Here is an 18,495-nt window from a genome sequence, read left to right as displayed (position 1 = left end):
CTTTTGAACTAATTCATATTGATTACGACTTTAATTGTTTAACACTACATATTTTTGTCCTCTCCCACTCTCGCATTTTGTTGAATATTGGGTGTATTTTTTATTGAAGTTTTGTTATACTATTCAATGTTTAACAAACAATTGAACAAGGATTCGATCATTTTCTGTGATTTATTAACGTGCATATGTGTAAGAATGAGTCGTTAAAGAAGAAGTAAAAAATTTGTGGCTTATGTTAAGCATATTTATAAATTTTACCCAAAATCTATAAAATTCATGAAAATCTTTTAAAATCTACAAAATAGAAATCCATTCAAATCTTATGAAATCTATTAAATTCTATCAAATTTCACACAATCCATGAGAATTTATAAATATTAAGAAATCTATTAAACTCTGAAATGGGGACACCCCCGGTAGACACAAGAAAACCAAGCAAAAGAATAGACAGTCCAAACCCCCACCCCCCCAACTATAGCCAAGCCCAGTGCCACCATTGTCACCGCAGCCAAGCCTTAGACTCACAATCCAACAGAAATGTGCCTTTTTTTTTTTTTAAGAAATCAATTCAAAATGCCCAATAAATACATAAAAGAAGAAAAGAGTTACCTTTTAGGTAGAATTACATTTTTCCGGTGGGGGGGGAGGGGGGAATAGAGATGAAGACGATAACCCACGACTACTGCATCAAGCAAAAGTAGTTGAATCTATATTTCTATCAACTGTCGAGCAATAATAGGGGAAGAGAAAGTGAGGAAGCGTACTGAGATGTGCAAAGAAAGAAGGATTGAGGAAGAAAGACAGGAGGCGGTGTAGATTAGGTTAGCATTTGAGCAAGGAAATTGTCTATGCTTGTGGGAGTGAGGATGACGAGGAAAAATAGAAGTTTTTAGAGGGTAGTGAAAATAAGTATGAAGTGAAATAAGGATATTAATCTAAAAATGTGAATGAAAAATATAGTCGTTATTGATCCCGTAGAAAAGATAAAAATTCGAATTTGATTGGTTGATATGATGGATAACGATGGTGTGGAATGAAATTTAGACCCTGTATGACAATCATTAAAAAGATACAGATAGAATTTGATTATTTGAATTTTATAATTTTTTTTTCAAAATTTGTAAAATTACTAATAAAAATACGTAATTAATTGAAATAATTTATATATAAATATTGCTATTGAATTATTTTAAGTTATTAATTGTGTAGTAATAGCCCTTGTTTGACCCTTTTTTTTGTGGGGGGGGGGGGGGGGGGGAGTGTATTTTTGAATGTATATTGATAGAAATGTGTAGTTAAAAATTTTTTTTTTTTTGAATTTATGTATAAAACTATTTTATTGAAAAATGTGTGATTGAAATGATTTCAAAACACTATATAAAAATCCATTTTTTTTCCAAAGAAAGAAGCTCAAAAAAGATTAAAAATAAAAATAAAAATTGTATCCAATATGATCTTAATTCAATTCATTTCAGACGCAATAATGACATCAAAGAAACAACGTTGTTTACCACTACAATCTCGAATGTGCAAAAATGTTAAACTATCAGCGACATCGTAACATAACATTATTTGCCTGGCGTGGCGCCGTACAAATGACAACAATTGCAAGAAGGAAATGAGCTCCTTCATATCCAGAGACGGATGGATTAGAAATTTTTATAAATAACGTTAGTCTTATCTTTTAAGAAACCTGCAAAAACCAATATAATTTATTTTTTATTTTTGTTTGGGTGTGGTGGGGTGGGTGTTCTGGTTTTCAAGTTGACGTTACAATTTTACTTTTTGCAACTATTGGAAGTACAAAAAAGAAAGGGTACCGCTATTTTTATCCACACTTTTTATAAGTACATTCACTTTTAAAAATAAATTTTTAGTATATTTTAAATCCAATGTAAATTTACTTAAATAGACATAAACAAAATTAAATAAAAACACAAAACTCTTAATTGATCCACTAATTTTTACTTTCAATTGGACTTCCCGGAGTAAGTTTTATATCGCACCAGGAACATTTTCTGCTGGGGTCTGTGACTTTTGAAGGCCAGTGCAAGGGCTCAATGACATTTATTTTAAAGGGACTCTAAAGGCTCCAACTGAACACGGCAAGTTCTCCACCGATACTTGGATCAGTTTTTGGTCTCTCGATGATTTGACAATGAAAGGTGGTGGATATTTGGATGGCCAAGGTAAATTTGCGTGGCCCTTTAATGACTGTTCCAAGAATTCAAACTGCGAGCCTCTTCCAATTTCAATTAGTTTCAACTTTGTGAACAATTCAAGAATCCATCATTTAAAATCGATCAACAGCAAGAACACTTATTTTAGCATCTTTGCATGCTACAGCCTGGATATCACAAAGGTTAAAATTACAGCCCCCGAAGATAGTCCTAACACAGATGGTTTTCGCATTGGCCTCTCAAGAAAAATTAAGATTTCTAGTGCTGTTATTGGGATCGGTGATGATTTATATCTATGTTTTAAAGTAGTCAAGATATTGAGATAAGTGACGTTTCTTGTGGCCCCGGTCATGGAAAAAGTGTTGGAAGTCTTCGAAGAAGTCACTAGGAGGATTATGTCTCCGGAATAAGTGTAACAAACAGCAGCCCCCCGGGGCACATCCAAGTTGGGGGAACAATCACATTGGGGGGCTCTGGAACCAAGCGTTGGGAGTTCGATTCCTGGTGGGAACCTTTGATCCAATAAAAGAGGAATTATTGAGGATCAAAACATGGACACCTTCCTTGTACAGTTTGGCTTCAAATATGAATTTTGAGTCTATTAAATTGTAAAATCTGTGAATAAGAATATGTAGTGTTATGGATGTATTTAAAATGAGATGAATATATAAAATTTATGTGGATATATGTTGTTTAAATGGATGAATTTAGTAAGGACAAGGTTGGAATATAACGTGGATGTAAATAATATTTTTTTTAAATTTCAAAATTTTATCAGAAATGAATTTAGTGTGGGATGTACTTATAAAAAGTGTGGATAAAAATAGCGGTACCCAAAAGAAAATCTTGAGAAAATAAACAGAAAAGAAAGAGAAATATGGGCCGAAGAGGGACAGGGAGAGAGCGTGTGTGTCACGTCCGTGGACCGTACTAATCGGCGTTGGTCTCCACGACGTTGGTGGTGGTTTTCTTTGGGAGTGTGCTGATGAGGGGAAAAAGTAAATGCAAGGGTGTGTTCGTTCAGGTAAAAAGTGAATTGAGTAAAAAACCCCATAAGTCCCTTAACTTCCATCAATGTTTCTATTACGTTCCTAAACTTTAAAGAAAAATACTTAGGGTCCTTTTGACTGTAAAGATGGAATTTGGGTGGAAAGAAAATGAATTTTAGGGAATTGAATTGCCCAAAAATTATTTTCCTGAGAATTCTCAATTAATGTATTTGATTGGTATTATTTTTCACATGAAAAATGTTGAAAAAAAAGGGGATAAAATTTACTAGTATTGAGAATATAATTTGTTTCCATTGCAAAATAAATAAATAAAATTATCTACCTTCTGGTATTCGTTTGACTTTATTTTATATGAAAATTGTCGATTAAAGAAAAATATTTTTTACAATTAGGGATACAATTTGTTTTCATTGCCCAAAAAAATTTAAAAAAGGGAACAATAGCCTGGAAATCAAAAAAAAAATTGCCCCTTTTCAAGAAAACCAAGAAAACAAATTCCATAGAAAAAAATACAATTAAACACCAAAAAAGTTGAAAAATGGAATTCATTTTCCATGGAATTCAAGCCCTATCCAAATTCCTAATTTGGAGTGTTTTTTCTGTTAAAAATATTTTTCAACTTTTGAAAATATGCTTATTTTTTCATTTTTTTTTTCAAGGGAAATATTTTTTTTGGGAAGTAGGTTTTTATTCTCCTCAAAAGAAGAAAAACATTTTTCTTTTCTAAATGATATTTTTCATGCCAATCAAACACACTCTTAATATATATCAGCATTTACATATTCTTGAACAAATTAATAAGGTGGTTTTAAATTGAATTAAAACTTTCAAAACCTCTTCATCACTTAAATGGTTGTTCTTATGTAATGTGGATTAATGGTTAAAAAAATTGACTTTTTCTCTTATTGGTGAGATTATGCTCCCGTTTTGTAGCAATTTTTCACTTCAAAAAATTATTTTTTTGACCGTTATTTCACTATTTCAATTGTCATTTTTGACTTTTTTCTTTCTCAGATGGGATTCACTTTTTTCTCTAACGGTCAAAAAATCAATTCTCATAATAATTACCGAACATGCCCCATAACTCAATCAAATATTGTCACTCATATGTTGTCAAAAAAAATTTATAAGCTATGATGTACATATAGTGCAATCGACTTTAAATTTCTTTTAAGATACCATTAACTTTTCAAACTTGATTCTCATCTACTTGACTTAATGTCCCACCATTTCATATGCTGATATGGCAAGCGCAGACCGAATGCTTGTTTGGAAATTTATAAAAAAAAAAGTTAAAAAATTAATGTTAAAGTCAATAATTAATTTTAATCATATAATTTATAAGACCTACAACTTATATAAATTTTTTCATATATTTTATCAACTTTTATTAATTTTTGCAAAATATCAAATTTTTAACTAAATCGAACAAGAGTTGAGCCCATTATGGAAACGAAAGAAAGGGTAGAATCATCCAGAATAAATAATTAGGTGGTGAGATGGCATTTATTATCAAAGGAAATAAAGCACAAGTGTTCATGAAGATGTATTGTTCTGGGATATATCGAGGTTCAGCCTTCAGTTCATATTTTATCGATCAATCCTTCCTAATTCATATCTTTGTTGAAAGAACTTCTTTTTGTAACACTGACACGACATCTCATGTCTTTTATTTTTTTTACCTGTAGCCCAAGTTATTTATCAAATCATTCTTATTGATTCTGGATTGGCACTTATTGGTTGAGCTAGAAATCAAAATTTTAATAACTTTTAATAAAAATTGATGAAATATGTGATTAAAAAGTGGAAAAAAATTGTAAATCCTAAATATGTGATTGAAATGAAGGGAAAAAAATGAGTTTTAGAAAATAAGTGTCAAACATGAGCTAGTCGGTTGATAAGTGTGACTTTTTAGTTTTTATATTTATCCAAACCTTCATTTGGGACTCATTTTACTATATAATGAGGTTAAATATTGACTATCGTAGGATAAATGCGATGCTGCAGGGTTATTGATGAAAAGAAGTGAATTGGCCAAAAAGACAAAAGAAGAACAAATATAAAAGTTTAGGGATTAAACTGCAATCTTTCGAAACTTGATTTGGACGAAGGATGTACAATCGAAGAGGATATTGATCAAATTTGATAACTTTAAAGTTGAAGGATTCATTAAAAGTATAAAAGGGACCTCAAGCTAAAAAGAATAAGAAAATTAAGGACCAAATTGAAGTAAAGCCAAAGTGTACACCTTGCAATCACAATGTCCCGCTGTAGGGTTCATGCAGGCGATACATCATGGCCATGCAACCGCAATGGCTATAACCATATGATCTCATGATTCATCCAACATAAAAAATTTTGTTTCATTTTTCGACTCAACATTTTTATGGAATGTATTTCAGGTTCCTATTTAACTTACTTTTTGAGGTCAATTTTCAAGAATGAAGCTTTAGAGAGAGAACAAGAGGCAATACGCAAGAATGGTTGATAATACATGGAGATTAAAAACTAGGACTTTACTACATGTACATTAAGATTTACATAAGGAATACATAATGTCCACGTGACACTCTATCATTTATCAATTTAAAATATAATAACTTTTTATTTAATCTTTTCTCTCCACGTCATTTTCAGTAACCGTTTATATACTATTTTTATGTACAAGTAGCAAAATCCTAAAGATTATTTCTTGGATTTTGGGAGAAGAAAAAGGTGCAAAGGGGATTTTTCAAGAAGAATTGAAGAGATTCATGGAATCGAGATTTTTCCTTCTTTTTTTTCCTACAACTAAAATTCGGGTGATATCTCCTTGTTAAAAAAATCTAGTTTTAAATTACTCAGCTAAATTTCCAGTCATTAGGATGAAGATGAGCCCTTTGTTATGAAGTTAAAATTCCAATTTCGAGACGTTGGAAATGTATTCTAATTTAATGTTTTCAATTACGTAGCTTCTAATTGAATTGATTTGCAATATTTGTTTGATTTGATAGAAAGAATAGATATTTTCGCATGTGATAATAATAGTTATAGATTCCATGAAGGATAAAAATATATTACTATGCCTCTCATGATTTAATTAAATGTTTTAATGCATCTTTAGAACCAAATTAAGTTTTCAATCCTCGTGTGAACAATATCTTATTCACACTTTATTACTTGATGCAAGATTTTAACAATTATCAATCTAATAAAAAACATGCGAACTCATCGAATTAACGAGATTAGTTGAGTTAATCAACATGTATCTAGGGCTTCATCTACTTGAATTGAATCGTTTATTTAAAACTTTAAATTATAAAAGAGTAGATGCATTAATATATTAGTCTTATAAATTTATAATAAAAATTTACCATTGTTTGGCTCAGATTTTAATCAGAGTCAAAATCAAACAATCACTACTAACCATATCTTTCTTGGTCCCACAACCTTTTAACCACACAATTAAAAAACTTTTATCAAAATTTACTACAAATCTAATTTTAATCTCCACCAAACACCTTATGATAACATATTTGTAAAAATAAAAGAAAATAACAAAAAATCGCAGTAACTGAAAGAATAGAAAATAAATTATTTAAAAATAAGTGTTATTTTAACCCTGTACGGAATAGATAGTTCATTGCTCTTGGTCCTCGTACTCTCTCAACTTTTTAAGTTTTTAAACTTTAAATTGACAATGACATTCTTATCTTTTAAGTTTTAACTTCCCTTTAGTTAATTTATTTTGTATTTGATAACAATTTATATCCAAAAAGTCAGTTGCAAATAGAGAATAACAATTTATTTTTTCGTCATATTTTAGAAAAATAAACAAATAAAAAAGTACGAAAATTTATTTTTTCCTCATTTCAAATAATGAAAACAAAATATTTTGATATAAATCATCATCACGGACAAAATGAACCGGAAGTTTGCATATAAAAATTCAACAAAATAATAATAATAATAATAATAATAATAATAATAATAATAATTACAACGACCAAAAATTGAAAAATTTGTAACATAAAAATTATGATGACCACCCATATTTTTATTTTCTTAAAGATCTCATTGTTTGCTCATTACAGCATTTTATTCCTATTTTTTTGGTAATCGCATCCTTATCTTTAACTTTAAATCGCATCATGTCTAAATGTCTAATTGATTTGGAACTAAAACATAGAAACCAATAGAAATAAGAAGTCTTGCTCTTCCCCCGACCTACCATAGAGGGCCAGCTAGCACCTTGGCATTGCCAGGGGAGATTTTTCTATTTGACCTATCATTGTTCCTTTTTATGAAAAGATCTATATTGTACTTAATGAAATGATTCTTTCTATATTGCAACATATATCTTAATCTTTTAATCATTTTATCTTCTATTCACTTTATTTTGAATATTTGAATATAAAATCATTTTATGATTTAATAAAAATAATCTGCAACATACATATCATATTTTCTTAATAAAATATCATATTCATCAAATGATAAATTTATATTTTTTAATTGAGATATAATATTTTTTAATTTTTCTAACATTCTTTCTAATAAATTATCTAATCCTTCAATTGTATATCCTGACATTTATCAAAATAATCATCATACAATTGTCCCTGCGATTCTTTTAAGATCTTAAAAAGGTTCATTCTAATTTTAGCAAAAGTTCAATAGTTTTACCTTAGGTTTGATCTAGATCTAGACCTGTATTCTTAGAACCGAGTGACCTTCGAGTTCTGAATTTGTAAACTGCTTCCTTCAACGGCCTCATGCATTCACGGAAGTATTACTATTTCAGCTATTTGCTCTCACTGTATCAACTTCTAAAGAATAAGATTCTAGACTTCTGTTAAAGAAAACTTTCTTTTTGCTAAAATAAGAAGGAAACTTTTTATTAGATTTTTCAAAAATTTATGGGAAAAAGATTTAGAAACTCATATTGATATCAAAACATTGGAATTTTATTTCTATCAGAATTTATACAAGACTTCTATTTGATAAAAAGGGATTCCCAGAAAAACTAGTTTATCAAAATGAGAATGGGCTATTGCTTACAACTCGAGAATTCAAGATAGAATGATCTGATTTTCTTCTATGGTAATGTCTCTATTTATACAGGTTTATGAGACTTTATTATATCATTGATTACATCAGCAAAGACACTCCTACCTCTCTATTTTCTTCATTGGGCCTACATCTTAATATGTTGGTTCAACTTTTCTATCCAAATAGTATCTTTTTCTATTATTGCTCTTTATCTTCAATGTCTTCACATGTATTATTGTCCTTCATACACATTTGTCAAAAGGTGCTTTGTCTTCTTCTTTCATTTCTTCACATGTAGCTCCCCACTCCCTTAGCTGGCAGGATTCTTTTATAGTGGTGGCACATCCTGAAAACTGATGTATATCAAATCTTGTAATAGTCTTTTAAAATTTCTAATTTTGTATATCCTCCATTGGATACCAGTATCCAATTTTTATATTGGCATAAGCACGAGAATTTTTTATCAAACAAATTTTTGACAATGTTGTAAATGGCTTTAATTCCAAGTGCTCTTCTATGTCTGATCCATGATTTTGTCACTGTTAGGACTTTTCTATTATTCTCTGTAACATTAATTGGAAATTGGCTGCAACATATCCAATTGAGTTTATGTGTTCAACTGGATAGTAAACAACTCCATCATATTCTGGACTGATTGAATAGAATTTTAAAAATATTTTTCTTCCTTTGACAAATCTGGATACTTCTTTAATGAATATGTCATCAAACTTTGAAATTTCAATAAAATCTTTTCCTGGATAAATTAAATCCATGAATCCATAATCTGTCATAATTTTTATAAATGAAGGGTCACCTCCTTCCATGACTGTTATTCTGGGGTAAACATTTTTTCCCGAAGAAATGAAATATGAAACACTTATTTTTATTTCATAAGCGATTTTGATTATTTCGACATATTTTTCTTTGTTTAGATCTAAAGGAATTTTATCTTCTTGGTCTATGATGCTGATTGTTTTGGTATCTCTTTTATCTCCATGTATCATAACTTTCTTGGTTGATGATACAGAAATGGAATCTCCTTTATTATCAATTGATATGTTGTCACGTCTAGGTCCATTGCTGCTTCCAACTGTTCCTGTTTGGTATTGATTTGAAAAACTCATTTCTAAGCTTTTTGATATACCTGTCTCAGACAGTATATCTTTTAGTTGTGCTGCAATAGTATCAACTTGATTTTTGAGTTCTATAGCATATTTTTGATGTTCAGTAGTGATATTCAACAATATTTTTATATTTGAGTTGAACATCTCTGAGACTTGGATTGCTCCAGAGTTTATATCTTCGGATTCTTCTTTAAGAAAATTCGTCTTTTTTTGTAGGTGTAGGATAGATTGGTATAATTCTAAGACCTTGACTTTATCCATCAGCAAATTCTATGTTTCTGCTGAGAAAATCTACAAGAAAATTAGTAACTCTTTTAATATGGACTATATCAAAATTATAAAATGCTAAATAAGCTTGTCATCTATGAAACCTTCTGTATTGTGGTTCTGAGGGTAACTTATTCTTGACTAATCCTGTAACTTGAGAATTATCAGTTTCAACAATAAATTTCTTGGATAATAAAAACAATGAGAACTTTTTTATTCCTCTAATAATTGTTAGTAATTCTTTTTCATGAGCAGGATAATTTACTTCTGCTTGGTTAAAGATTCCACTTGAGTATCTACAAATTTCATGAAGATCTGTTTTTAATATTGCTGCCCAATATTTATCTGAGGCATCAATATTAACAATCAAATTATATTTTTCATCTGGTAATCTTAACTTTAGTAAATTTTTGCATTCTTCTTTTAATGATTTAACTATTTCTGTATGTTCTTCATTCCATCCCTTAATATTTGTTTTTCTAAGTAAAACTTGAATTTTATGTCTTTTCTTAAAAAAACTTTCAATAAATCATTCTGTATAATTTAAACATCCTAAAAATTTTTGAATTTGTTCTTTGAATTCTAATTTATTTGAAAAACTTTCTATCTTTTTAGATATATGAGTCTGTAATTTTATCCATTTTTTATCTATTGAAATCCAAGAAAGTCTATCTCTTATTTTTCTATTATAGATTTCTTTTTAGTTAATATAATTCCTTCTTTTTTACATTCGTTAATAAATTGGACTAAAAAAATTTTATGCTCTTCTTTACTATTAAAACATATTAATATATCATCAATATAAACTATTAGAAATTCATTAAACTTTTTAAATATATTATCCATCTTTCTTTGATATATTTGTGGTGCATTTTTCAAACCAAATGACATAACTAACCATTCATATTTTCCTTGAGGTGTGCTAAATGCAGTATATTGTATACTATCTTCTTCCATTTTTACTTGCCAAAATCCTGATTTACAATCAAATTTAGAATAATATTGTTTTCCTCTTGCAAGATTTATTAACACTTCTTTATTTCGTAGAAAGTAACCATTAAATTTAGTATATTTGTTTAATTTTTTATAATTTATAACCATTCTAACTTTTCCTCTAACTTGTTCAGTGTGTTTCATAACCATAAAGGCGGGACTACTATGAGATCTATTACTAAATCTAATAATTTTTTGTTCTAATAATTCTTTTATCTGATATTTAAATTCTTGTGTATCTTCTATAGTATATATTATTAGTCTAACTCTCATTATGACATTTTCTATTAATTCTATTTTGACTTTTGGGTGATAAGGTTTCCAAAATAATAATGGATTTTCTTCATAAACATTTTCTAATTGTTCAATGATTTTTTCTATATTTATTTCTATTCCTGTTTTTAGAATCTTTTTATATAATATTCTTTTATTTTTATTTCATTATTAAGAATTGATTTTTTCTCCCATTTATCACCACGCTGGGCTGACTGAACTCTATAAGATTTAAATTCTCTAGAAATTTTTAATAAGTGTCCACAAGGTGTTTGTAGCATTATCATATAATTATTTTGTTTATAATATTGAAATTATTGTATGAAATCATTTCCTAACAATATATCACATTCTAATTTATCATATTAATAAATTTTATTTATTGTTACTTGTTTACTTCCAAGAATTATATTAACTTTATCAATACTATTTATTATTTGAGTACTTTCTCCTCTAACTCCAGTTATTTTTATATTACTATTATTATTCCATGATTTAATTAAAAAACTTTTAATTATTGTTATATCACTTCCTGTATCTAGTAAAGCACAAGTTGTTATATTTGTTTCTACAATAGTAATTTGTATATACACAGCTAATGGAAAATTTATCTGATTATTTATCTAATTCTTTTTACATAATGTAGTTTGTCCATTATGAACAATATATAATATTTCTCTTTTTATACTATAATCTTTTAATCCATTTAGAAAACTCATTCCTAAAAGTATATGGGGATTTATATTCATACTTTTATCTATATAACATGGTACTAAAAGATCTATTCCTCCTATTTTTATTCGTACCTTAACTTCTAAATCTGTTATATGTACTTGTCCATCAAAATTTACATACTTATATGACTCAGTTTTATAAGTTATTAGGTCTTTATTTCTAATCTAAGCTATATGACATTCACTAACTCCTGTATCTATTAATATATTTGGTCCATTTATAATTTCTCTTCCATTATAATATTCTCCTTCTATTTTCATGTTTCCAATATTCCTATACAGTTTTACTTCTTTTATTTTGTTGATTTTTTCTAACTGATTTTTATTAGGTATTTTAAAATTTTTTGATCTTTTAATTAATTTTTCATCCTTAAATGTAATATTATTATAACATTCTCCTTTATTTAGTTATGTTATTTCAGGTTTATTTTTTGTTATATTAAATTCATATTCCTTTAGAATTAAACTTATTTGTTTATTTGGTTATATTATTTTACTAATATCTTTACATTCTTTATGAACTCCAATATATAGTTTATTGGAATAAATATTCCCATAATTAGAATTAGTAAATGTATATAAAACTCTATATTCTATAGTCATAATTTAATCATCTAGTTGCATGATATCATCCCTATGAAGTTTAGAGTGTAGTCCTAAAACTTTATTAAAATTTCTATCTTTTAATGATACACAATATTTTGGATAACATGTAAACGTAATTTTTTGATATGCTAAATTTCCTTCTATTGTTCCTAAATGACTATCTTTTAAGTTTATTATTCTTCCATCATGTAAAGTTATAGTTAAAAGTGATCTACCCCTTCTCTAAATAGTAATTTAAACATTATTTGTATTCCTGCTAAATAAATATATTGAATTTTTTCACTCTGTTCTTTACTAATCTTTGTTAATAACTCATCAAATGTATTTTTTGTTAAAATATTTATTTATGTTGTCCATAAGTTGTTCTTACATATATGATTTTTTCTATTTTGTAATATTCATTTATTGCTATTCTTTCTCTTTTCCAAATTCTATCATATACTTCCCATTTTCCTATTTTTAAGTCTAACGATAATTTTTGCAATTTTCTAAACTTCTTATTATCAAAAGTGACTTTTAATCCATATCCTTCTATTCCTTCATATTCTTGTATATTTATCTTATTACTTTCTATTTCTTCAATTTCTCTATTCAAATCCCGACCCATCTTCTGTTTTACTTATATATACTTCTTGATTATAATATTCTTCAATATCCGATATTTCACTTAATTCATCTTTTATTTCTAAATATTCTTTTTGTAATATTCTAACTTTCTTCACAATCCGGGCTTATATGACCTATTTCTCCACAATTTCAACATTTACATTGGCTTTTATTTTTCTTTTTATTCTTCTGTTGGTTATATGTGTTAATTGTTTCTTTTGTAATATCTTCTTCTGGGTTTTATATATTTTTTATTAAAATTTCTAATTTTTTTTACTTTTTACTTTTATATTTTCTTTTATTAATTCTTCTTTCAGGAATACATCCCCATTGCACAGGGATTTACATATCTTCACAACATATTTTAGTTAATTTTCCTAATTTTTTCATTAATTATCTTTGTTGACATATATATGCAAGTCTTTCAAATAAAATTTTTATTCTTGAACCTAAAGTTCTAGGTATTTCAGTATTATCTCTAACATATTTTTCTAATTTTATTTTAAAATATATTCCCCATGAACCTGGTAACTTATTATAATACATGTCTTGGTATACTTCTTGATTTTCATTACTATAGAATTGAACATAATAGTAATTTTTAAATTCACAAATATATTCTTTAATATAACACATATTACATATTGTTAAGTTTATTAATCAAAAAAATCAAATAAAAATTATCAAATTTCAACCAATATTTAATTTTAAGGACTAAAATAGAAGATTTCTATATTATGATGCTTTGCTATATAATATCCAAATGGAGGGCATTTTTGATATGTAAATTGTCTAAGGGTCATTTTGAAAAAGTAGCCATTTTGAAAATGTTATTTCCATATATTTCCCCATTGCCATGGCCATGGCCATAGCCCTGGCAACGTAGCAGCTCTATTTCTAGAAATAAATTTCAGTCATAATTTCACAACTTGAGTGACCAAATGAATACAAATATTGATTTTGAATCCGGATGAATTAAAAAGAACATGTAATTTGAACATACTTGGAAAAATTGGTAAACGGTTTATATTACTGATAAAATCTTATTTAAGTTTGAATTAAAATGAAATGCTGGAAAAAAAAATCATGAAAACAACTCAAATTTGTCAAGGAATTGTTATGATAACAACTTCTACAATAAATGAATAAGTAGAGATTAATAAAATGGTGTGGAGACTGTGCAACAAAACAGATAATTTTCATAATGAAAAATTATTCAACTAAAAATAATGGACGTTTATGTTAAGAATTTGAATAAGTCTATAGAACACCAAACCAAGTAATTTCCCAATAAATTTAGGGTGACTATAAATTTCATCGCTTCACTACTACATGAGCATGTTGCTAAGTAAAAAGATTCATGTTAAAAGAATTGAAAGACCTTGAAGTCAACCTACCACAATCTCCCTCCTTCGGTCGATCCCAAGTTTAAAGAACTAAAAGACGTTGATATCAACCTACCACAATCAGCCTCTTTTGGTCAAGCTTGGGATCGGTTATGAAAAACATAGAAAAAGCTAACAGTGTACAAAAGAAAAAAAATTGCACAATCCAAGTAACATGCATGACCAACCTTAGTTTAGATCAGCCGTTGTGTAGACCAAGAAAGAACCTCCTGTATAACAGGATATCAAAGCCTTTCCAAGTGAGGTAGGCTGAGGTAAGGCTAGCTGTGTGTGTTCAAGAATTGCGCTTGTGCAAAAGCTCTTCCTACAATTAAGATAAAATTACACTAACCGCGTTGACAAAGAAAAATTACAATTCATAGAGCTTCCGGTGATGTCAAATACGAAGGGCAAGAAAATCAAATAATTTTGCTTACCTTGCTGCTTCAAGTAGATTAGTGGCTATGCGCTTTCTCCTGTTATAGGGAGCGACCTAAATGGCTCTAATGCTGCAAACAGCAGGTACTGCCTCATCCTCACACAAAATTATTCCATCAATGCCTTTCTCTGACTCTACAGCAGAAGAATCCCTTCTAATGATTTCCCTCTCGAAACTGACATTGCCAAATTGAAGGGCAACCGAACTAGTCCTTGTTTATCATCTTTTTTGATTACTGAGTTTGGGAAAATCCTGTATGCCTTCTTTATTGATTCTGTAACTAGACATCCCAGATACCCTTTAGGAAGAAACAAATAGGTAAACCTACAATCGTGGATAAGGCATAAATTTTGAAATTTGCCAGATAATGGTTTTTAACTTGGTATTCTATGAATGAAAAAATAGTGTTTGCACTTTTCAGATAAAGGAACGAATAATGATTATAAAGACATTCAATATGAAACTCAAGCAGAGTAGCAAGTTGAAGCATTTGCATCTCAACTATGACTTCAGCAACACTGCGAAAAAACTGTCAAGATTTTGTGTGAGAGGCTCATCTGATGCTAAATGACGTACTTATTTCAAGTAAAGACTATTGAACTCAATGAAAATTTATACTTTCTCGAGTTGTATAATAGGTCCTCTCTCTGGACATGGTAGCTAAAATATATGAAAGTCCATTAATATAGTAAGCAAGTAAGAAAATAACAGGAAAAAATACAGTTCCCATGATATTGCTTTGCAGATATCTTAACAAAGAATGTAATGTGGAGAATTTATTCAATTATGCAAACCTCAACATACATAAAAAACCATCCCAAACCTTGAAACTTTTAAGATTTTCATTAATTAATTTCTAGTAAAGAAACATGCATCAGTTAATTTAATAATTAAACTCTAAGCAGACAAGGTTATCTTGGATTAATTTAATAATTAAACTCTAAGCAGACAAGGTTATCTTGGATATACAAAACAAATCCTTTAGAAGTATACAACCAAATGAAAAATTAGAGTTGGATCACTCGGTGCTAATATGGAATATTGATTGAAGCAGACAATGCACATATAAAGTTATGTTTTCTTTATCGTAAACTTTAATTTATTATCATGCATGTATCTCAGAAAGCTGTAATCTTCCATCATATATATATATATATATATATATAAGAATCTAAAAAGAAGCTTCATCAAGGAGCTCAATTATGGCATTTAGATATTTGAAGTCAACCACAAAGCAAACAACTCCTTTGATGGAAGTCAAATTTGATCTCTATACAAGATATATTATACATCCTTGGTCATGTCAAGAAAGCATATATGATTAAACATGTTACTCCACTGTACATAAAATTTCTTAACTATAAGAAAATAAATAAAAAATTCACCTAGAAAATTATAAGTTAATAGATAAACCTCGCTTACCACATGTAACGAATTTTTATTACAGAAATACAATAATCTAATACCTTATAACTACTTAACTTTCAGAAATTATTTTCTACTAAAGAAAGCACCTTCGTCCATGATGAATTTTTAAGACACTAAGTAATGAGAACCAATTATAGGAGAAACTCCCTTACCCCTTGTTATTATCTACTATATTGATGAATTTTAGAGGGAGAGCAGTTTTCGTATTTGTAGATCTTCAGAATGTATACGTTCATTGAATGCATTAAGAACTCTTACTAACAACTAAAGCTTCATTTTATTATCTCTATTTACCAACACGACTAAAGCTTCTTGAACTTCAATAAACAATTACTTGCAACTAAAGTTTCTTGAACTTCAATAAACAATTACTTGAATCCAGTATGTTATTTAGAATCCATATGAGACAAACATATATAATATTACAAAACAACAAAAAATTTAATTGACTAACAACCTTGCAGTTCTTATGGAGTATCCACCCGTCTCCAAGTTCCATTTCCATCATCTTGACAAGATCCTGAATCTGAATATGCACTATTTTTGTAAACATCTCAAAGATTGAGAAATTGAACTAAGGGTGTGTTTGATTACATTTATTTTCCATGGAAAATATCAATTTTCCATCCAAATTTTCACTTGGAGTGTTTGATTGCTATTTTTTTCCATGGAAAATATTTTCCAACTTTTGAAAATATGTCTAATTTTCCTTGTTTTTAAGGAAAATATTTTCTTTGGGTAGAGGTGGTTTTTATTTTCCACAAAAGATGGAAAATATTTTCTTTTCTAGGTAATATTTTCCATGTCAATCAAACACACTCTAAATGTTTGCCATCAACCAAAAAATAGAACATTTTGCAATTGAGTACCTTGTTTTGCTGAGTATGAGGATCATCTCCTTGCACCAAAATAATGCGCCCTCTTTCAAGCAAAGGCACATCAATAATCTTTTCATTTCGCCAACCTCGTAAAATCAAGTGACGTATAACTAAACAAAGACCAAAATAAGCAAAATATTATACACAAATCTTTGCCTGCATAATTTCTAGACCAACAACCTTAAATGAAATACCATGGATGTAATTCTTGTGAACTGTCTTGTGAATCCTCTCATAACCTTCATCACCAGGAGCATACTTGACCCCGCATTCTTTACATGTGTGCAGTAAAAAATTAGACTGACCAACCTCCAAGTGTAATTGGGCATAGTTTCTCTTTTGTTCAGAATCTTTCCAACACTTGGGCAGTCCCAAATATGTGAATTTCTCCTCTGAATCTTGATTAATTGATTCTTTGCAAATAAATTTACTATAAATTAAAACAGTTCATACAACCATTGAAGAAAAAAATCACATACAAATATATACGAAAAATGAACCCAAATTAGGGTACCTTATATTTAAAAAAGAAAAAAGAAAAAAGAAAAAAAAAGGGAGATTCAATCAAATTGACACGCACAAAACATCGACATAAAAAAATTACCTAAAAATTAGCACAACCAAAAAAGAATATCACTTAAAATGGACCTCTAATATTTGAACTATACTGAAAATATAGATTTTGAATTCAAGCAATATGGAATCTGGGTTTTGTACCTATCTAAGCATGCAGTCCTGCGCTTGTATGTGGTGATGATTTCTGGCCCTGTTATAATTTTTTAAGAATAATTGCCAAAATTGACAGTAAATGGAGACTGGTCTTCGTCTTCTTTTTGTGCAGAAGAATCGGGTTTGAAAAAAGCACTGATCTTTGATTTCATTTTTCAGTTTCTCTTTTGGCCTTTCGCTGTTTGATTATTCATGTAGTTAAATATTAGAGAATCGAATCAAATCAAATCGAATGCATGTGTATTCACAGTTTACTTAAATCGAATTCGTCGTGTCACTGGAGTGCAAGAAGTTTTGATCGGTGTTCGATTCTCAAGATACAATTGGTTAACGGTTCACGCTGCACTACGTTAATTGCCTGCAAACTAACTGTTATATACTCTATCTCACAAAAAAATTATAAGCACAAAGAAGAACTTGAAAATGAGAAAAAGAAGATTGTTGCTTAGAGGACGAAGCTTGCATTTCCCTTGTGATTTTTCAACCTAGAGAGACTCCTATTCATATCAATAGAAGAAAAGTTAGCTCATTAATCAAGGAGTTAAACCGTTAAACCATTCATTGATAAAGGAGTTAAAAACATGAAGGGACTTGAGTTACAACATATGAAGAGACTTCTATTCAATATTTTTCGTTACTTCTATTCAATATTTTTCATTCAATTCTAACAATCCCCCACATGAATGAAAAATAGAAACTAAGACTCAAGAGGAAAGAGAAAGTAAAACGAATTAATCCTGCATAGGATAGGTAGCATTTAGTTTTGAACCTTCCCTTGTGAAACCTATCGGGAATTACTAGCAAACCAGTGG

At 28.9% G+C, this 18,495-nt stretch overlaps 1 protein-coding gene and 1 long non-coding RNA gene across 9 annotated transcripts in view; one reads left to right on the top strand and one right to left on the bottom strand.

The window, feature by feature from the left end:
• The window catches only part of LOC111376216 (exopolygalacturonase-like), a 10,231-nt gene extending 7,725 nt beyond the window's left edge, over positions 1–2,506 (top strand). The window contains exon 2 of the mRNA XM_022999169.1: positions 2,049–2,506. Coding sequence (XP_022854937.1) covers positions 2,049–2,506 — 458 coding nt within the window. The remainder of the gene's footprint in view (positions 1–2,048) is intronic.
• Positions 2,507–8,161: 5,655 nt separating this feature from the next.
• LOC111376204 lies at positions 8,162–17,862 on the bottom strand. 8 transcript variants are annotated; one of them, XR_002699428.1, is made up of 7 exons: positions 17,672–17,862; positions 17,149–17,367; positions 16,946–17,064; positions 16,534–16,602; positions 14,647–14,946; positions 14,398–14,534; positions 8,162–8,567 (listed from the first exon to the last, which is right to left on the bottom strand). It is a non-coding gene; the product is annotated as an uncharacterized LOC111376204 (long non-coding RNA). The 8 variants fall into 8 exon arrangements; XR_002699429.1 differs by lacking the exon at positions 8,162–8,567 and adding an exon at positions 14,046–14,281; XR_002699426.1 differs by lacking the exon at positions 8,162–8,567 and having other exon boundaries at positions 14,046–14,534; positions 16,946–17,040; positions 17,135–17,367.
• Between the last annotated feature and the right edge of the window lie 633 nt (positions 17,863–18,495).

The sequence above is a fragment of the Olea europaea genome, unplaced genomic scaffold, assembly GCF_002742605.1.
Source record: "Olea europaea var. sylvestris unplaced genomic scaffold, O_europaea_v1 scaffold1471, whole genome shotgun sequence".
Classification (NCBI taxonomy): Eukaryota; Viridiplantae; Streptophyta; class Magnoliopsida; order Lamiales; family Oleaceae; genus Olea; species Olea europaea.
The sequence above is the reverse complement of the archived record's forward strand: the minus strand, read 5'-3'. Positions and strand labels throughout refer to the sequence as shown.